At 44.0% G+C, this 22,395-nt stretch overlaps 1 protein-coding gene across 1 annotated transcript in view; it reads left to right on the plus strand.

Moving 5' to 3' along the window:
* Positions 1 to 22,395, plus strand: part of LOC137347518 (LIM domain transcription factor LMO4-A-like) — a 33,346-nt gene that overhangs the window by 5,662 nt on the left and 5,289 nt on the right. Inside the window, exons 3-4 of the mRNA XM_068011971.1 lie at positions 8,501 to 8,597; positions 17,712 to 17,852. Of these exons, the coding sequence (XP_067868072.1) occupies positions 8,501 to 8,597; positions 17,712 to 17,852 (238 nt within the window). The remainder of the gene's footprint in view (positions 1 to 8,500; positions 8,598 to 17,711; positions 17,853 to 22,395) is intronic.

The raw sequence follows: 22,395 nt of genomic DNA on the forward strand, positions 1-22,395 counted from the left end.
AAGCCAAAGACTTGCAGGTTGATAGGTAAATTGGCCATTAGCAATTACCCCTAGTATAGGTAGGTGGTAGGGAAATATAGGGACAGGTGGGGATGTTTGGTAGGAATATGGGATTAATGAAGGATTTGTATAAATGGGTGTTTGTTGATTGGCACGGACTTGGTGGGCTGAAGGGCCTGTTTCAGTGCTGTATCTCTAAACTAAATCTTGCTAGGGGTCTCCCTTAGTCTGGGTGAAGAATGGGAGGAGGACATGAGGCCAGACAGAGCAGCACCAGCTGCTGTAGGAGAGAGGGACAGGAAGGTGAGGAGGGGGGGGATGTACATCCCTCCTCCTCTGAACTGCCTCCACCAGGCTGTCTGAGAACTTGTGCACCCTTTCTCAGTCCCTGAGCCATCCTGCAATGTGCCAACCAGAGCACCCCACCCCCTTCAGTGGAAGTTGGTGTGAGCAGCACATGTGTACTGCTCTTTGAAAATTGCATCTAATTAGCACTTAGAGTCAGAGAGATACAGCACTGAAACAGGCCCTTCAGCCCACCAAGTCCGTGCCAATCAACAAACACCCATTTATACGAATCCTACATTAATCCCATATTCTCTACCACATCCCCATCATTCTCCTACCCCTACCTACACTAGGGGCAATTTACAATGGCCAATTTACCTATCAACCTGCAAGTCTTTGGCTGTGGAAAGAAACTGGAGCACCCGGCAGAAATCCATGTAATCACAGGGAGAACTTGCAAACTCCACACAAGCAGTACCCAGAACTGAACCCGGGTCGCTGGAACTGTGAGGCTGCAGTGCTGACCACTGCACCGCCCCTTGAGTGTTAAACCTGCAGGGCCACAAAATTGGGCTCCGTAGTGCTGCTGATGTTGGTGCTATGAGAGCCTAGAGGTGCAGAAAATGGTGGTCAACTGCTTCCAGCCACTTCCGATGCAGACCACATGGCACGCCTTGCTTGGGAGGGCACTAGTGTGTATGTGCTTCCTGTCTGCCGGAAGCATGCAGAGTGGACAGATTGTGATGGCACTCAACGTCTAACCCTGATTTGGTGCCCGATCGGCCATGTTGGACCTCGTAGGTCCTGTTAATGCCTTCTCTTATACACACTCTGCTGAACAAGCATTCAGCTGCACCAGGGACCCGCCACCAGCTCTATTTAAAGGGATCCACATGGTACTTTCAGGTGAAGTGCTTTAGACTTTCTGTTCTTACTGCAGAGTTCGTGGACGGACTGTGTTCTGTGTTGAAGGAGCTGTCACCAGTTGTTGGAGTTAGAAGGGTGTGCTGCTGGATTTTTCCAAGTAGTTCAGAGAATGCTTTCTGCTGACAGGCCTTCAAACTCCGATCACTAAGTGGGGGATTAGATGCAGTCCCACTTGGGCTACAGCACGGCAGGGAGATAGAGCACAGGCAGCAGAGAGGGGAAGCTGTGCTCATAGAAAACATACGGACTTACGAATTAGGAGCAGGAGTAGGCCACTCGGCCCTTCGAGCCTGCTCTGCTGTTCAATAAGTTCATGGCTGAACTGATTACTGCACATTTCCACCTACCCCCACGAGCAGAGGAGAAGGCCGTATCAATCTAACACCTTCCAGGAACACTTCTCCTACCTTCACCTCAGCTAGGAGCAGTGGCTAAGATGATTCAGTCACTGAACTGTGCCACCTCCTGCAAACGGACCTGCAGCTCCAAAGTAGGGCAAGGACGGTGCTGCCAATGGCCAGGAACATCACTGTTGCCCTCCATTTCTATGCATCCAGATCCTTCCAGGCTGGGAGCCGGCGACATTGCCAACATCTCGCAGTTCGCCATGCATCACTGCATCAGGGAGATTACAGGTCCTGTACACCGGGAGAGGGAATTTCATCATAATCTCTCCAACCAGAGAGAAGCAGGAGGAGTGGGCATGTGGTTTTATCAGGGTAGCAGGATTCCCAGTGATGCAGGAAGCCATTGATTGCACACATGAGGCTCTGCGGGCACCACATATTAACAGGGAGATGTACCAGAACCACAAAACGTACCACTCCATCAACATGTTGTTGACTGAGGTTGGAGGAAGGCACTGTCTTTCTCCACTGGTCCCAACATATATCTAAATGTTTTACCCAGTTACCGATACGGTCAATTATATACTTGTTATCTATATTAATTTCAGAATAACAATCCACCAACCAGATTTCCTTATTAAACAACAAAATTGTTGATTTATTAATAAACAAGACTTATTCAATAAAAATGCAAAGTTTATTAACACACAGTTTGAAATACAAAAGTATAAATATCTACCTTCTAAAATAACCGAACAAAAAAAGAAAAAAAATGAAAAAACTGGCTCTGCAGAGATCAATTTAAAAAAAAACTGTGGCCAAGTTATTGTTAATTCGTGAAGAAAAATGATAAAGATATGGAATGTTCCAGATGACTCTCAGTCTGGTACACGCAGACGGGTGTCACTAGATACATGCGCTTGTCACTGGGATCTTTTCAGAAGCAGTTCGTTCAGGAGATGTCGAGAGGAAGTCTTCCAGAAGCTTCTCAGAAGAAATGCTGCGTCAGTTTCTCCAGCTCTCACATTGGATTCTTAGGGCTTCACAAAGAAGTGGAACAGGATGACTTGGTTGCCTCTCTCTCTCTCTCTGCTGGCTGCAACCCCAAGTGAACTCCAAACAATATCCAAAAATGAAACCAAAACTCCTGACAACCATAAATCCAGATATGTGACTTCTCTAAGTCCAAATAGTTCCATAGTCCATAAGAATCCAGCTGTTTACTTAGCTTAAGACATGTGACTTCCAGTAAGTATTTTTTTTAGACAAAATCCCAATTGCCCTTCCAGTGACCCTTTTTTTAAAAAAAAACAAGTACTGGCATCTTCTCAGGTACATAGGGATAGGAGTAGGCCATTCAGCCCATCGAGCCTGCTCCGCCATTCGATACGATCATGGCTGATCATGCACTTCCATGTCTTTTTCCCACGCTAGCCCCATATCCCTTCATCTCATTGGTATTTAGAAATCTGTCAATCTCTGTTTTAAACATACTCAATGACTGAATTCCAAAGATTCACAACCCTCTGAGTAAAGAAATTTCTCCTCATTTCGGTCCTGAGTGGCTTCCCCCTTATTTTGAAATTGTGTCCCCTGGTTCTAGACTCCCCAACCAGGGGAAACATCTTACCTGCATCTACCCTGTCTATCCCTTTAAGTATTTTGCAGGTTTCAATGAGATATTTTCCACAGTCTTTTAAACACAAGTTATCAAAAATTATTAATAATGGAAGCATCTTCATGACAGTGTGATCATTGCACAGAGAATCATATTAGTGAATGGCCACTATCCTGGCAGCAGCCACACTTACATCCTGTACAAATGAGCCTCTCACACTATATCTGAGCCACCATGACAATCCTGGCTGCTTGGTGATGAGGACTACCTGCTCTACTCATGGCTCATGAATCCCCTCCATCATCTGACCGTGCATGGACAGTGTGTGTATAATGAGAGCCATGCTGCCACTAGGAACGTTGTGGAGCAAACCATCAGCTTTCCAAAACAATGGTTTCGCTGCCTGGACCATTCTGGGGGAACCCTTCAATACTCACCAGAGTGTGTCTCCAGACTCATGGTGGTGTGCTATCCCCTCCACAACCCGGCTCTCATGAGGGCACAGCCCTTGCCACCAGGCTTCAGTGAGCACCGCGGGTGGAGGAAGAGAAGGAGGAGGAGGAGGGATTTGGGACCCTATCACTCTTTATGCGATGCCTGTGAACAGCCAATCAGACTCCATTTCCCCTAAAATCTCATTCCCGCATCATTGCTGCTCCACAATTCCCCACCTTTCCATCCCTTTGCTAGGACCGATCTTGGACAAAATCCTGAAATAAAAGACACCAACAAAAAGACCATTCTATAGCAACTTTATCCAACACTTCCAATAATAGATGCAAAACCGACAGCCTTGCAGGATGACCATGAGCAGCTCTGGGCCTGGAAGGCCTGCCTTCAGACTGCTCCATCTACATATGGGTGGCAGCAGTCTGAGCTGGCTAGCTAACAGGCAATAGCAAGGGAACTGGCAGAGTGGCAGTGGCAGGAGCACAAATGCTGTCATCCTGAGAGAGGACAACACGTTTGTGCTCCATTGAACCACTGTCAGTTCTGTGGATGGAGTACAGATTGCTGGACTGCTGTGAGAGCCTGTGAGCCCCTTTTGCACTGGTACCCACAGTCATGATGGCAGCAGTCTGAGCCTGCATGGCAGCAAGCAAAGATCTGTTGACATAAAAACAAAAAGTGCTGGAAATGCTCAGCAGGTCTGGCAGCATCTGTGGAGAGAGAAGCAGAGTTAACATTTCAGATCTGTGACCTTTCATCAGAGCTGGCAAAGGTTAGAAATGTAATAGGTTTTAAGCAAGTGGGAACTTTTGTACAGAGCTGTTCATTATTCTGCCATTAACACTCTCTCTGCACTAATGCTTAGTCTTTCACCACACACCATTAACACTCTCTTTGCCTTTGCCCTATGACATCTTTATAATTTAATCTCTCCTGCTCTCTGCCCAATCACACACCTTCCCTTTTGTTCCATTCCCCATCCATACCCCTCACCCCTTCACTTGCTCAGAGTCTATTACATTTCTAACCTTTGCCAGTTCTGATGAAAGGTCACAGACCTGAAACATTAACTCTGCTTTTCTTTCTCCACAGATGCTGCCTGACCAGCTGAGTATTTCCAGCATTTTCTGTTTTTATTTCAGATTTTCAGCATCTGCAGTATTTTGCTTTAATTTTAGAGGAAGGCATGGGGGACCCCGTGTCGGCCCTCTATCAAACCTCGGCCAAAGGCAGCCAGGCAATTAACTGCTAGCTATCGGGGATGCCATCCTCTTTAAGGGACAAAATCACGCCTTCGAGAGCTGCCGGCCAATCAGAGGTCCGGCAGCTCAGCGCCACCCAAAACAGTGGTCACTGCCGGTACTACAGGAGGCCTGGAGCAGCGCAGATGGAGGAGACACCAGGACCAAGGTAAGTGGGGTCGGGGTCGCCAGGGCCAGTGAGGTAGGCCCGGCCGTTGTGGGAGAAAAATTAAAATCAATTAATGACTCTCCACACCGTCTGATAGAGGTTAACAGTGTACTGTCGCCCTTTGGACATTGGAGACTGTTCTCAGTCTTCCCGTATTCAGTAGTTCTACCAGGGTGTGTCGGGTATATAGGACTATGTCCCCTAGAATTACCACAGGTTTTCTGGTCCTGACTGCCCATGCCGCACAGTCTAGCACCGCTACACATTGTGGTAAACCGGCGGCTACTGAGTTCTGTCTTGTAGAGTAGTATGCTACTGGCCATTATTTATCCCCGTGCTCCTTTTCCCCCCCTTTAGGAGATCCTGTAGCGGTTGGGCCATCTGAGCATAGTCAGGGATAAAATTCCTACAGATCCTCACTTAAACTTTACTTAATATTAAATTGACATAGACGCACACTCAATAATCACATTCACACTTCCTTAGTTCCATACAACTTTGAAATATTGATTCCTTTAATGGGTCCTACAAAAATATATATGTATATAAATAGAACAAGTAACAGACTCATGCTTTCACCATTAAATCCAGACTACAAAGTGTTAACAACTATTAGCTCTACAGAACACAAGCTACACAGATAAGGACATTCATTCGTGGAAGCTTCCAACATCCATACAGACTCGAATGAAAGACACAGTAATTTTCTTTTACTCACTTTAAAGTTCCGACCTGAGTTTTATTTCCTCAGCCTCATCTCTCCTGCACTGTCACTAATATACCATCAGCCGAACTGCTTTCATCAAGGCCTGCGTACAAGTGCACCCTGTGTCCACTGTTCTGCCTCACCCACCAGATCATCCCCCTTTGTTCCTAATCCTTGTCTATGTAACTAGTTCTTCAAATTATCACACTTAGGTTCCAAGTCCTTGCACTTTAAGACAAGTTCTTTGACCTTTTCCTGGGCTCGTTTTGAGTACCCTAGATACCTGTTAACTACTATGATAACTGCCTTATTATCTTTATCCTTTTTCTGTCCTTGCCACCACTCCTTCTGTTTGGCTGTTTCGGACTCTGGATCCCACCCGTCTTTAACCATTTTGACAGAGACTTTCTTTTGCTTTTCCATGACTATTTTGGTGAGTTCTCCGGGCCCCACTGGGGCACCATCATGACTACAAGAGCCCGGATTCCCCCGAGGTCCACCTAACACACGGGTATTCCCACAACTTAACATGAGTGCTTGATACTCACTCATTGCTGTTGTCCCGTCATGTGACGTTCCCGACTCTGAAGGCGAATCCTACCCGCGCGCCGCCAACGTGTACCTTGCTACCTCCCAGACGTCAGGCCTGGATTCCTGCGAGGTCCACCTAACACTCGGGTATTCCCACAACTTAACGAGTGATTAACCCTCGCTTGTTATTGTCCCGTCGTGTCGGCGTTCCCGACTCTCGAGGTGAATCCTGCCAATGACACCAAAATGTTGTGGGAGCCAAATTAAAATCAAATGACTCTCAGAGGGTGGTGAATCTCTGGAATTCTCTACCTCAGAGAGTTGTGGAGGCTAGGTCACTAAATGTATTTAAGGAGGAGGTAGATAGATTTTTGAAACCTCGGGGAGTCGAGGGCTATGCGAAGCAAGCCCGAAAGAGGAGTTGAGACCTTGGACAGATCAGCCATGATCTTATTGAATGGCGGGGCAGGCTCGAGGGGCTGAATGGCCTACTCCTACTTCTTGTGTTCTTGTGTTCTCCACACCGTCTGATAGAGGTTAACAGTGTACTGTTTATTTTTACTTGCAAGGGAGAGAGAGATTCTGTCTCCTTCACATTCCAGAGCACAGCTCTTGCTCAATCAGTCTCACAGGCAGCAGTGCTGATAAAGAGAACACAATGTGCAAACATTACCCAAAATGCTGCTGTTGTACATATTTCCCACAATGCTGCTGATTACACTGAGTGCATTTCCACTATTTCATGGCGAGAGGGTGGAGGGTGGTTGGTGAGAAAATGGGGGCGGGGGGGGGGGTGGGGCTTGCTGCAGAGTCCCACCAAAAAAAAACCTCTCGTGTTGTTAAGAGTCTGACAGTAAAGTGTGCTGAGAGAAGACCCCGAATCTCAAGTCTGATAAGTTTAAAATGGTGAGAGTAGCTGGAAAACGCTGAACGCACCATGTGACCAGCACCAGCTTGGAATATTTCTGATAAAAGAAAAGGTGCTTCTACAACCATAGGATGTCCCAAAGACTCTTTACAGCCAACAAAATACTTTATAAAGTGGAGTCACTGATGTAATGTAGGAAATGCAGCAACCAATCTGTGCACAGCAAGCTCCCAGAAGCAGCAATAAGACAATGACCAGATCACCTATTTTATTGCCATTGATTGAGGGACAAACATTGGCCACAACACCAGGGATAACTCTGATAATCTTTCAATAGAACAATGGGATCATTTACATCCACCTGGGAAGGGCCTCCATTTAACATCTCATACCAATGACAGCACCTCTGTCAGTGCAGCAACCTCTCCGTACTGCATTGGAGCATCAGCCTAGATTTTTATGCTCGTGCTTCTGGAGTGGGAACTTGAACCCACTACTTTTGGGCTCAGAGATGAGAGTGCTGCTAACTGAGCCAAGCTGACAATTTAGTTCAAGCTCCCACCTCTGGCTTCTGTTAAGCAAATCTCTCCCCTGCACCAGATGCCAGTTTCTTCTGTAGGGACCAGGATGGTTCTGGAGCTCAGCTCCTCGGTTGTGTAGTCCAGTGTTCCCAGTTCACCAGATAACCAGTTTAACCCGATTCTCTCATTCATACCTGCACAGATTTAAACTGAGGGCAGCTGAAAGTGAAAAGCCGAGAGGTAAGGAGAGTGGGGGAAATAGACCAATGGAGCAAATGGGGGTAAAGGTCAAGGGGCACGGAGCAATGCTGTGAACAAGAGGAGGCGGGTACATCACAGTCCTTCAGAGTTCCCCCTGCTAGGGTTACAGGGCTTTCCTTTACAGAGGGCACTGAGGCTACTAGAACTTCTTCACCTATCAGTATTGCCATTTTCTAATGGGTGATGAAGGTGTATAACACTAAGTTGCCATGTTGTATCTGCGATGTCTCAATCAACTGATCGGTATCTCTATCGCATGTATTTCCTCCCTCGCCCTCTCTTTTGTTTCTCCAGTCTATTTTTCTCCCTTTATTCTCTCTCTCTTCTGCCTTTCCTCTCTTTTTATCTCTCCCTTTCCTCTTTTTCCCTCTCTCTCTCCCCATCTCTTCCCTCTCTCTCCACCTCTCTTTCTCTCCTGACCTCTCTCTCCCCACCTTTCTCTCTCCATCCCCTTCTGTCTTTGTGTTCCCCTCTGTCTCCCTTCACCCTCTCCATCTCCCTCCTCTCTCTCCCTCTGTCTCTGCATCACCCCCTCTCTTCCTTTCTTTCATGTTCCCCTATTTTTTTTTACAGGTTGTTTGGAAATGGTGGGGCCTGTCGGGCTTGTGGTCGGTCCATCCCATCAACTGAGCTGGTGATGAGGGCTCGGGGCAGTGTTTACCATCTCGAGGTTAGCCTGGTCCTTTCTTCGTTCTCTGTCTGCATTATCAGGCACCAACCTGCACAGCCTGGGAGCAGCTCTGTTTCTGAACTGGTGCCTGTTAGTGAACTTGTGTGACTTCTCGCACTGACACTCCTGAATTATCACACTTGCAGTGAAACAATCGACACAGACATGCCTGACACTGATATGTTCACTGTGGATACTGACAAACCTATACGGACATACCTACACTCATACAATCTATACGGACTCACCAACTCGTAGAATTACATAGAATAAACAGCACAGAAACAGGCCATTTTGACCCATCCAATCCTTGCTGTGGTTTATACTGCACGCGAGACTCCTCCCATTCCATCTGCCTTATCTCAACCTTTCAGCATATCTTTCATTTGCTGCTTCTCTCATGTACCCATCTAGTTTTGAGAGCATCTAAGTTATTTGCCTCAATCACACTACCTCAGAACCTCAGAATAGTATCTAGGCATCGCTGTACAGCATCATTGTCCAGAGGTGGTACAACTTCTGTGCTGCACGCTTGCCCTACACTACCAGTTCCTGTGGTAGCTGGACACAGCTGCAATGACCCACTCCACTACCCCCTTACCTGCCCACACTGTGTGATGTTTTGCTTCACATCCCAAGCTCTCCAGACTGTTAAATGAGCTGTTCAGGGGGAGAATGCTTTAAAAGCAAAATACTGCTGAAAATCTGTAATAAAAATTGAAAATGCTGGAAATACTCAGCAGGGTTGACAGTGACTGTGGAGAGAGAAACACAGTTAACATTTCCAGTTTGTGACCTTTTATCAGAACTAAGAAAAGTTCGAAATCTAATAGGTTTTAAGCAAGTGAAATGGGGAGGGGCCAAGAAGAACACAAGGGAAGGTCTGTGATTGGGTGGCAGGCAGGAGAGATTAAATGACAAAAGGTTTAACCACAAAGCCAAAGGGTGTGGTAATGGGACAAGTAAAGAAATAAAAGATGTATCTAAAGGAACTGTGAATGGCAGAATGTTGAAGGGCTATCATCCAAAAATAAGATAAAGGGATTAAGAAAGAAACCAGAGAAAAAAACGATCAAGCAAAGAAACACAGAACAAAATGGCGCAGAGGTTATGATCTAAAATTGTTGAACTCAGTGTTGAGTCCAGAAGGCTGTAAAGTGCCCAGTCGAAAGATGAGGTGCTGTTCCTCGAGGTTGCGTTGAGCTTCATTGGAACTGTAGCAAGCCAAGGACATAAAGGCCAGAGTGGGAGCAAGGTGGCGAATTGAAATGACAGGTGACAGGAAGCTTCAGGTCATGCTTATGGACTGAACCGTGGTGTTCCGCAAAGTGGTCACCCTGTCTGTGTTTGGTCTCCCCAGTGTATAGCAGACCACATTGTGAGTAGCAAATACAGTAAACTAAATTGAATGAAGTACAAGTAAATTGCTGTTTCCCCTGGAAGGAGTGTTTGGTTTTAAACTCCAGAAAGCTTGTTATGGAAGGATAAGGCTGGAGCCTATATTTACTCAGTTTCACATTTATTGTGCAGAGTAAAAGGATTACAAACATGTAGCTCATCACTCAAAAGACCCACAAGACCCAGTGTTTCTGCAGCTAACGTGCTGTTAACAACCCATTTTATTTTCTTAGCCTCCAAGCTAAAGGACAGCATTTCCCATTTTCACCCATCTGAAATATTATGAAGCCAGCTGCACTCAAATACCCATCGGCAAGATGAGCATGTGAAGTATCACTAAAAATTATTACCTTCATGTTCTTTGGGTCACCTAAGGATGGGAATTTCAGTACACATTTCTCCAGATTTAGTTTTTTCAACGTTTTATTTGCCCTCAAAACATTCTCAACTTTTGGATGTTTCATCATTGATGCTTAACTCCAACACATCAAAACTAACATCAGGCCTAGTCTGAGAGCACAACCAGTTTAATTGACCCACCAGGCTTCACAATTGCTCAATTTCTGCTTCAGATAGATCATCATCTTTCTGTGATGACCTGACACGATTAACTGGGATGGGAGGAACACTCTCTAAATAGGATTGTTGATTCAAACTTATTCCAGACTTAGTCTGCTTAACATTGAAAGCAATATATTTAAAGGCCCCACAAGCCTGACTCCCAATCTTAAATTCTGCCCTAATCTTATTAATAACATATTTCTCAAAATCCGCAGTACCATCCCATGAGAAATCATCAACATGCATCATGAAGGTGCCTGGAAGTTTCCCTTTATGATATCAATAAAACATCGCAGGATCTGCTTTTAGTTGAACACAACCAATTTTCAACAAAACAATTCTTACCGAGAAATACCGCACCCTGGAAGCATCATTAAGACGATAGACACATTTATTTTTATTTATTTATTTCTTCATTTAGAGATACAGCACTGAAACAGGCCCTTCGGCCCACCGAGTCTGTGCCGACCAACAACCACCCATTTATACTAACCCTACATTAATCCCATATTCTCTACCACATCCCCATTTGTTCAGTTTCGATAATTTTCCTTCTGTATCTGCTGCCTCTTTAGGTGGTTTCTGATACTTTTCAGAGAGAAGTGTATCACCTTGCAGAAATGCAGCTTTTATGTCAATGGATCTACACTCCCATGAATATGTGGCCAAAAGAGCCAAAACGATTTTCAAGATTACTTTTCCAGCTGTGGGAGAGTCCATTATAACATCGGTATCATCCAGTCACTCTTCAAAATCCCTCACAACTAGCCTTGCTTTAGCCTTAAAAGTTCCATCAGGAAGGACTTTTTCAGTACAAATCCATCTACCTGACAAGACTGGCTGTGTCCGATCTGGTACCTCAGAATAAACATCAAACTCTCTTCAACTCTCTAATTCCTTATGTTTTGCTTCTCTTATTAATGTATCCTCACGTTTATTGGCAGCCACTAAAACTTGACAATCATGAAGACTTCTGCTTCTAGTTCTATTCCAAGACTGCTCTTTAGCCTTCGTTTCATTGTGGAATCTGTACATACTACGGCCTCTATTAGCACTTTGATGTCTTTCGAAACTACTGCTAGAAGATCTCCCTTGCTGTTTATCGGAGGCTCTTTCATGTCCCCTCTTCGCTCTCCTAATTACTTTTTTAAGTAACCCCCCCCCCCCCACACTGTTTTCAGCGCTCTGAATTTGCCATAAGCCTCTTTTTTTTCCTGATCCAATCCTCTATATCCCTTGACATACAGGGTTCCCTGGACTTGTTGGTCCTACCCTTCACCTTAATGGGTACATGTTGGCTCTGAACTCTCACTATTTCCTCTTTGAATGACTCCATGGGTCTGATGTAAACTTTCCTACAAGGAGCTGCTCCCAGTCCACTGTGGCCAGATCCTGTTTTATCATACTGTTAGGGATACTAACTGATAGGGACTATATCCTCCAATCATCTGAAGCGAATTCTTCATATGAACCGCCCATGCCAGGGCGGTTGTCAGCTTGCAGTTTGGCTGGTCAGCTAAGATTTTATGTAACATTTCATCAACCACTGCATGATTCCTTTCACAAAGCCCACTGCGGAAAGGACCTTTAGCTGCAGGATTCAGAACCATAATGTTCATGTTTTCACACATATCCCTGAACTCGTCATTGGCTAATTCCTCTCCATTAATAGTCAGAACGTAGCTGGTGCCCCAAGCCCAGTCCCTATCCATTTCTCCATAATTTTGTCTAGAATCACCCTTTTATCCTTTATTATATTATTTATTATTGTAGTAAGACCAAATCTAGTTGCTAGGTCTATAAAATGTAGAATGAAACTATTCTTGTCTTTGCCCCATACCTTTAAATCCATGGCAACCACCTCGTTAAAGTCACATGACAATGGAAGGCTGACAATAGGACGTGATGGTGTCCTCCGATACTTTTTACAGATTTCACACTTTTCATTAATCTCTTCTATTATCCTCGTATACTCTCCATCAATCACACCTGCATCTTTTAGTAGGGTTTTTAATCTCTGACAAGACGGGTGAGCAAATTGTCTGTGTAACTTTAAGACAATTTGCCTTTTATCTCTCTGATTCGGAACACCTGATGCCATCAACACTAACACTCTGACTAGAAATATCAGGCTTTGTTAAGGGGATACAATAATGCCCTGACTGGGTAAATTGCAAATTCACTGACTTTCCAAAAACAATTGCCTTATCATGCTCCATATCAAGTTTCATCTGTGCCTTTTTCATTGAAGGCTGACTCAATAGTAAAGGGATCTCACTGGAGATTACATCAATACTGATAAAGTGGCTTACCCCAGCTATTTAACATGGGATTACTACTCTCTTCAATGACTTCAATGTGTTGTCATCACCAAACCTGGTAGTACTTTTATACTCCTTAATCTTGCATTGATCCTCACTACTGAGTGAATCTAGGTAACACTGTAACCAATCAGTTCCACATACTGTTGACGTGCAAGCACTATCTAGTACCACACAGTTAGACTCACAGCACTGAAACAGGCCCTTCAGACCACTGAGTCTGTGCTGACCAACCACCACCCATTTATACTAATCCTACATTAATCCCATATTCTCTACCACAGCCCCATCATTCTCCTACAACCTACCGACACTAGGAGCAATTTACAATGGCCAATTTACCTATCGACCTGCAAGTCTTTGGCTGTGGGAGGAAACCAGAGCACCCAGCAAAAACCCATACGGTCACAGGGAGAACTTGCAAACTCTGCACAGGCAGTACCCAGAATCAAACCCGGGTTGCTGGAGCTGTGAGGCCGCGGTGTTAACCACTGCGCCACCCAAACGAATCCACAACCAATACATTTATCACAGGACTAAACCTCCTTGTGACTAGTACAATTCGTTCAGATCCATCAGTATATTCCTGTTCTGCTTCAGAATTCTCTGCGTCGTGTGTTATTTCGAAGACTCTGTCCCTCCGCTTAGGGCAGTTCATTGATAATGATACTTTGAGTCACATCTGAAGCACCTATTAACTGTTCCTTGGGCATTCCTGGGATTCATTCATCTTTGATTGCTGTTCCAACCCTGTCTTCCACTGTAATATTCAGACCTGCTAAAGGTGCTTTCATCCTCATTCCTCCTGTCTTTAACTCTTCCATTGTACTTAAGCCTGCTTCCAGTACCTGGATTATTTCTAAATCTTGTAAACATTGAATTCTCCGTTCTTTGCGTCACCGCAGAGTGTCCCGCTTGTTCTACCAGGGCTGCAGGAAATGACTGTTTCCGCAGGAATTTCTTTAAGGTCGCAGACATTTGGACCAACAGGGAGTCTTTGTCCAAGAACTGAACCCCAGTTAGAACCAGGAGCCTGTCCATATGCGACACCCAGCACAATCTAGCAACTTAAAGGCTAGCACTGAACCAGGGATCTCCAAATTGAATTTCCTCAATCCTTTATACAGTCTGTTAAAATCCATGATATATTACTCCATTGAATAACCATCTGTTTTCTGAAATCTATCAAAGTCTGACCATGCCTCATACACACTCAATAGGTCATCTTTCTTGTAAATTTCATCCAAGAATTCTAACAGAAGATCCAATCCTTCATCAGTATCCAACTGACGAGCATCCAGTTCACAAAACACTTGACTTCTGATTTTATTTTTGGTAGGAAGTGACAATGCCAAGGCCATACCTTGTTTCCACATTGGTAGAGATGTAACCCATGTCCACATAGCCACTTCATTCTTCCTCTGGTCATATAGTTCAGACTCCAAGGAAATCGGAGGGTAATCAGACCCTGACAATTTACACTTGCTTTCTGCCATATTTTTTACAATGGGCCTTGAAACTTTAGTTTTCTATCCAAAAACAAACGTCCTATTTTCCAACCTTCAGCATTAGGCAGCCATCCTCTGCTACCATGTTAAACTCCAGAAAGCTTGTTATGGAAGGATAAGGATGGAGCCTTTATTTACTCAGTTTCACATTTATTGTACAAAATAAAAGGATTACAAACATGTAGCTCCTCACTCCAACTGTTGTTGGAGTGAGGAAATGACTTGTTAAACAGATCAGCCTTGGCTGATAAAAAACATTTACATACTAACAGACATTGAAGGTGAGGAAGTGCATTCCAGGACTGCTAAGCAGGATACAATCCACAGTCCCTCCCCGGTCCCAGTGAGTGTCTCCTTTTTAAGTGCTCAACTAAAACCCCAATTAACTCCCTTCACCTGCATATTGTTACAACCAAGTGAAAAAGAGGTCTAAGGGTTCCCTTTCAGCCTTCAGCTGGTCTTACTGTTAATTTTAAACACACCATGTTTTTAGCTCCCCCTTGGTGAATCCTTCTTCACTGCTTTCCAATTATAAGGCAAAGAAACCAGCACAAACAGGCTTTCTTAGGTTCAAAGAAGAAAAGTTGAAATTTATTAAACTTGAACTTAAACTCTAATTCGGTTAACACCTACAGATACAAAATGCGTCCACACTAGCATGAATACATGATACATGCATGCAAATAGAGACAGAAAAGAGCAGAAGAAAAATAAAGTGGAGAAGTTTGAGGCAATATCTGAAGAGTTGTTGTTATGGTTCTTCACTGTAGAGTCCTTGATTGTAGGTAGATCTTGCTTTTCATTGGGGCCCAGTATTCTTCTTAAACCTTGTTCACTGTAGAAGACTTTTCTCTCTTGGAGTTCATGTGTCTTCAGTGGATTCAGAGGCTTGTGAGAAAGAGATGGGAGCAGACAGGAGAGATCTTCTCAGTCCAGGAGCAAACAGAGACTCTGCCTTCAAACTCTCTGTGGCCAGTTCAAAAGAAAACCCTGGAACATCCAGTTAGTCATGTGACCAGCTGGTCTAACCAGTCCTGGCCCTTGTGGATTGTATCCTCCTTGGCAGGCCTTGGAATGCGCTTCCTCACCTTCGATGTCTGTTAGTATGTAAATGTTTTTTTCCAGCTACGGCTGATCTGTTTAACAAGTCATTTCATCGCTCCAACGAGAGTTAAAAACCAATGTTCATGACAAAATTGATGTGCCTCATTCTTGGCAGGTAGGGGCCTTGCATGACAATATAATCACACAATTAACATTTGGGGCCTTGAATAGTGAAAAGGGAGGAGATAAAAGGGCAGGTGTTGCATCTCTTGCACTTTCCATTGAATGAGAGGGGGCATTGGGGGTGATTGAAGAATGGGCCAGGGTGATGCTGGCTCATTTTCTCCCTGCCTAAACCATGAGTATTGAGGCCAGTTCAAATACCTAACAAAGTGCAGGCTGAGATCAGCTGATCCAATGTAGATCAAACTTGGGATCTTCCTATGCAGCTCATGAGCATAACATATTGCATCTACTGTATGAGTGACTCAGGGAGTTTCTAGCATTGATTTGGAAACGTGGTCGCTCAGGGATATGACAGACTCAGTGTAATGAGGACCGATATGAGGGGGAGCAGGCTGTGGGCTTGGTGTGTGGTCTTACTGTTCATGACTGTGTTTCACATCATTACTGAGTGCTTTAATACTTGTTTTGCATTTATTTGGTTGCTTCATGTAAAGAAATGTCTGGAGATCACATAAACACCGATGGGACTGAACAGAGCAAACTTTGCTGATGCTTTTTGATAGTTTCTGTTGGCTTTGTTAAAATTGAAACATGTTTTAAAATCTTCTGTGCTCCTCGTCCTGAGTTTAGTTTAAAAACCATTTTTAAGAAATGTTGATACATAAATTACAATTAAGAAATTCTGGACAAAAGCCCTCAGTGAATCCTGGTGTAAGTTCTGGTGAAGGAAGATTTGCATTCCTATAGCACCTTAGGATGTCCCAAAAAGCACTGTCATAATGTAGGAAACACAGCAGCCAATTTGCACAAGAAAAGCTCCTACAAACAGCAATGAGATAAATGACCAGATGATCTGTTTTAGAGTTGTTGGTCAAGGGATAAACATTGCCCAGGACACTGGGGAGAACTCCCCTGCTTCTCTTCTAAATATTGCCAAGGGATCTTTTATGTCCACGTGAGAGGGCAGACAGAGTCTCGGTTTAATATCTCATATGAGAGACAGCACCTCTGACACTGCAGCAGTTCCTAAGTACTGTAATAAATTGTCAACCTGGAGTTTATGCTCAAGTCTCTGGAGTTCGACTTGAACTTACAACCTTCTGATATGAGAGTGCTACCCACTAAGCCACAGCTGGTACTGACATCGTAATGGTAACCACAGCTGCTCAGAACCATGATGAGCAGTGGAGGCTGTGAGCATTCATCTAACTCTCTGAAAGGAAGCTCCAAGTGTCTGACAAGTGTTGGAGCTGTCCAATTGGCATTTACAAAATTTAAAAATGATCTAAAGCTCTGCATCCCATGAATAGTCACCGCCAAACTAGTTAAAGCTACTTGCACTCCATCTTCAAGACCACCTATGCCCACCTCGCCCATCTCTGCCCTGCCCTCACTCATCTACTGCTGAAACCCTCACCCATGCGTTTGTTACCTCTAGATTCGATGATTCCAAAATCTCCTGGCCAGCCTCCCACTTTGCATCCTCCATAAACTTCATTTCTGCCTGTATCCTTACTTACAGCAATTCCCATTCACCCATCACTCCTGTGCTCTCTGACCTACATTGGTTCCTGGTCCACCAACACTTCACATTTAAAATTCTTGTGTTTAAATCCCTCCACGGCCCTGCCCCTCCCTGTCTTTGTGACCTTGTCCAGCCCTACAACCCTCCAAGAAATCTGCACTCCTCTAACCTCTTGTACATCCCGTCTCCCTTTGCCCCACTATTTGCCGCTAAACTCCATGCTTGAGAATTCCCTCCCTAAACCTCTCCACCTCCCTCTCTCTCCTTTGAGACCCTTCTTAAAACCCATTTCTTTGACCAAGATTTTAGATACCCTTCATAGTGTCTCCCTCTTTGGCTCGGTGTCAAACGTTGCTGATTGTGCTGCTGTGAAGACCCTTGGGACATTGTCCTATGTTAAAACACCATATAAATGCAAGTTGTTTTTGTTAATTCACCGCATTCTCTTCTATTGCTGTGTTAGTGATAGTGGTGGGAGCGATGCGTATTGTATTAGTGTCTGAGCTCTGGTACTGACCCTATCATGAGGCCGAGAGGCCCCCTAACCTGCCCACTCTTGTTGTCTCCACAGTGCTTTGCCTGTGCTACCTGCAGAAACAGGCTGGTGACGGGTGACAGCTTCCACTTCATTGACGGAACAATCTTCTGTGAGCATCACCAGCCTCCTGTCAAGCCTGGTAGGCCCATCACCCCTCAGCAACCGGATCACAAGGTAATGTTCAGCAGATAAAGTACAGGAAAAGGGAGTTAGCAAACTGACACGATCTCTTAATGATTTCTTTCTACATCCTTTCAACCTCCTCTCTCCTTGCAATAGCACAGCCTCACAATCAGCATTGTCACAAGCGGTTCTCTAGGATATGTTTAACCCCACCTTGTGATTTCATTCTTTCCCAAGCTAGTTCAAACTCTCTTGCCGCTCTCTCCCTCTGCATCTTCCTTTCCTCTTTCCTTTTCTCTCTGCATTTCCAACTCTCATTCCATTCTCCGCACTCCAAGACTCTTTCCATTTTAATTCTAGCTAGTATAACTTCGTCAGTCTCAGGTTCCATGGCTGTCTCTTCCATTTCTGAGACAATATTAAAATGGCTAGCTAGTGTTTTTAAGAATCTCAGGCTTCCTTGTTTTTTGCCTTAAAGTTACTCCCACTTGGGTAGCTTTAGCTTTTAACTCTTCAATACTTAATAGATTTAATGCACCACATGATAACTCTCCCTGTTCTACAGTCACTTTGGCATCAAATGCAGCCATGGCTGAAGTGTTTTAGCACTGTAGAGAAAAAATGAATTTGAGAAAACTTGCTGATTTTTCCCCCCACAATTTTAGGGACCAATTTTCCTCCCGTTTCCAAATCACTCATTTAATCTAATGTTCCAGATCCCGGACGAGCCCCAATCTGTTACAGGGAGGTTTTCCCTTTTTCACCTCTCAACTAACCGAAGACAGCGTGTTTATTAGCAATATGTTTTATCACCTGAGCATTTTAATGGTCAACAAACGGACAAATGCTGGGTTTTCTTGTAGTTTTAAAGAAAGATAAATGTTTATTATGCAACACTCAAAAATATTCACAACTTCACCTGCTCTCACATGCATACAGAAAAGCACACACTGTCATGATATCTTTTTTTCGGGAAGTATGCGGTGTGTCTTTAAGTCAGCAAAGGATCAGTACTGCTTTAATAACAAGCAAGCCTCAGGAGTTATTGAGAAGGTGCATTCTGGTTGCCATTGGATACAACTATACGAAGAGGGAACCAACCAGTTTCAAAGGATGAATCCTGGTTGCCTTGGATACAGCCACTCAGAAACTGAGGTTAGATATACAATGTTGCGATTAATTTTTTGAAACTAGATGAAAAACTGGCTTTTGACAGATATAGATACAAACTGTCTGCCAGAATGTACTGAAGGAAATAGGAGAGCTCCCCCTCTGTCTGTTTAAACCCTATTTATTATACTCTCTCAAAATTTTAAAGAAGCATCAAGCCAGATTAATTTCTTAAAAGAAAATAATGAATTACTTTAACTGTTGAGCTGTAATTGTTGAATTCATCGCTGGAGAAGAAGAGTAACACCTCAACTGCTGAACTAGACTACTGACTGTCCTACTGTTGAGGAATCTTTTTTTCCCCATTGGACAGCTGCGAGGACTTCAAGCAACCTTGGACTCTTCCACATTGGAAGATTCCACCTTGGCAGGAGCGTAAATCTGCAAGGACTTTGTTACTTTTTTTTAAACGTTGTTTATATCTTAGTAGTGTTTAAGAATTTAGTTTTCTCTAATAAACAGTCAATTTTTTGATTTAAAGATACCCAGTTTGATTCATCTCATTCGGGAGTTCATAGATGTTCCCATTTGGCTGTGGTTTTCTTTGGAAAGTTTAAAGTGATATGTTAGGCGATCTGTGGAGGGACGGAACTGAATTGACAGTGTGTTTCTCCCACCACAATCAGAATCACATATTTTGATTGAGGGCTTTGATTTGAGCGGTCATTCATAACAACACACACACACACACACACATGCGCGCGCTAAAAGATAGAGATTAGATGATAACATGCATTTCGGCATGATGGGTTTTAAAAAAAAAAAAATCATTGTGAAACCTTGTTTGTTTCCCTAGGAGGAAGATTTAAAAATGGTGAAGGTCTATTTTTCCTTTTTCCTGGTTCACTGAAGTTAAACTTTTGAAAGTTTCTGGTGGACAGATGCTTTGTAGCAGACTTCTTTGGTTAAATCTCAGTCACAGTTCAATGCCAAAAATCCTGTTACAATTTCTCAGGCACGGAGTTTCAAGGTCACATTTTGTCTCTGCCTCTAAGTGGTTTAATGATGATATTTTAGCAGAGTCCTTCTTCTTACTGGGATGGGTCTCTTTTCCCTCTGGCTTTTCTGGCTTTTCTGCCCAGAAAATGTCACTTATTAAAATTCCTTATCAGAGATGTGGTTTCTGTCAGGTGACTGAAGTTTCTTTCCCATTGTGTTTTTGTAAATGGTGTTGGGTGGTGTGGCCATTGTTAGACAATGGGTTTGGATGTTGCTCATCTCTATGCTATCTTGATAAAGTGATGTTTTTTCACACCCTTTTTCCTGAGTTTGAGTCTGAACTCTCCATGTCTGCAAAGTTATTGTTAGCCCAACATGTTGAAGAGGGGTAGCCATTAACATTGAATGGGCCATTTACATTTCTAATGCTTTCTTCAACAATTGATCAGACATGACAATTGGTTCAGGATTCCAGCAGTTAGCATGTATATTTGCAGTACAGGAGAGGTCACCTGACCTCTTATTCCAGCTTGTTTTGCAGCAAAAAGTGTCTATTTTCAGTTCAATTTATCAGTTCATTTTATAGTTCATAATTTCTCCTTGTGTGAGCGTGACAAATAGCTGAGCAAGGTCGTGGAGCCGTATGGTCTACTCCTGCTCCTATTTCTTATGTTATTAAATTGGTCTTGGACCGTAGTGTGAAATGGGCGAAGACAAATTGACCGCCAACTTTACACTGTACACGATTTTCTTTTCCCTTAACCAATCAGTGCGGAGCACCGAGGGAGGCACAAACACCAGAGGATTCTTGGAATTCTGATAAAGTGACGTCAACATTGACGTCACAGCAACTACGGAGGAGGAGATCGGAGGGTGAGTAAACAGTAAGTAATTTATTTCTTTAACAAACATAGCCTTCAATCAGAGAACCTGGACATCAACAACATCAAGGTGATTGGTGAGTACATAGAACTTAAGAAATAGGAGCAGGAGTAGGCCATTTGGCCCCTCAAGCCTGCCCCGCCATTCAATAAGATCATGGCTGATCTGCCCCAGACCGCAACACCTCTTTTGTGCCAGCTCCGAATAGCCCTAAACTCCGCGATATTTCAAAAATCTATCTACCTCTTCTTTAAATACTTTCAGTGATCTAGCCTCCATAACTTTCTGCAGTAGAAAATTCCCGACATTCACTACCCTCTGAGAGAAGAAATTCCTTCGCATCTCAGTTTTAAATGAGTGTCACCTTATTCTGTAACTATGTCCCCTAGTTCGAGATCCCCCCATTAGTGGAAACATCTTCTCAACATCTACCCTGTCAAGCCCCCTCAGAATCTTGTCAGTTTCAATAAGATCACCCCTCATTCTTCTAAACTCTAATGAATAAAGGCCTAACCTGTTTAGCCATTCTCGATAAGTCAACTCCTTCATCCAAGGAATCAGCCCAGTGAATCTTATTGGAACTGCCTCCAACGCCAGTATATCCTTTCTTAAATAGTACTTGGTGAGTTGTTTTTGTCTAGATGAGGGAAAGGTTTTCAGTTTATTTCTGCTAAGTTTAGCTGGTTGTCTAATAAATAGAGGCATGGCAGGGCACTTCGGTCCCATCAAATACACACCTCTGTGCCATGTGGATGCTTCTTGTGTCCTGGACAACCACATGTGCAGGAAGTGTCATCAGCTGGAGGAGCTCGAGCTCTGGTTTCAGAGCTAGAACAGCAGCAGGAGTCATCACGGTGTATCCACGAGGTTGAGATTTTAGTGGATAGCATGTTTCTGGAGATTTTTTTTAAAATTTGTTGGTGGGTTGTGGGTGTCGCTGGTGAGGGCAGCATTTGTTGCCCATCCCTAATTGCCCTTGAGAAGGTGGTGTTGAGCTGCCTTCTTGAACCGCTGCAGTCCAAGGGATGTAGGTACACCCTGCAGCTTAATGGTGTGCAGACAAAGAGGGAATGGGTGAACACCAGGCAGTTAAGGAGAACCAGGCAGGTAATGCAGGAGTTCCCTAAGTGCATCTCATTCTCCAACCAGTATTCAGTTTTGAATACTGGTTCTTCTGGGGTGTGCAGCCAGAGCCAAGCCAATGGCAACATGGATGGCCCAGCTGTACAGGTCAGGGAGGAAGAAGGTCAGAAAAGCAAGTGATGGGGGATTCTATAGTTAGGTGAAGCAGCAGACATTTCTGTGGCCACAGATGTGATCGAGATTGGTATGTTGTCCCCTGGTGCCAGGATCAAGGATGTCACTGAATGGCTGCAGAACATTCTGAAGGAGGAGGGTGAATAGCCAGAGGTCGTGGTCCACATTGGTACCAATGGCATAGGTAGAAAGAGGGATGAGGTCCTGCAGGCAGAATTTTAGGGAGGTAGGAAAGAAATTAAAAAGTAGGACCTCAAAGGTAGTAATCTTCGGATTACTCCCAGGGTCACCCGCTAGTGAGTATAGAAATAGGAGGATAGAGCAGATGAATGCGTGGCTGAAGACA

The sequence above is a fragment of the Heterodontus francisci genome, chromosome 32, assembly GCF_036365525.1.
Source record: "Heterodontus francisci isolate sHetFra1 chromosome 32, sHetFra1.hap1, whole genome shotgun sequence".
Taxonomy (NCBI): Eukaryota; Metazoa; Chordata; class Chondrichthyes; order Heterodontiformes; family Heterodontidae; genus Heterodontus; species Heterodontus francisci.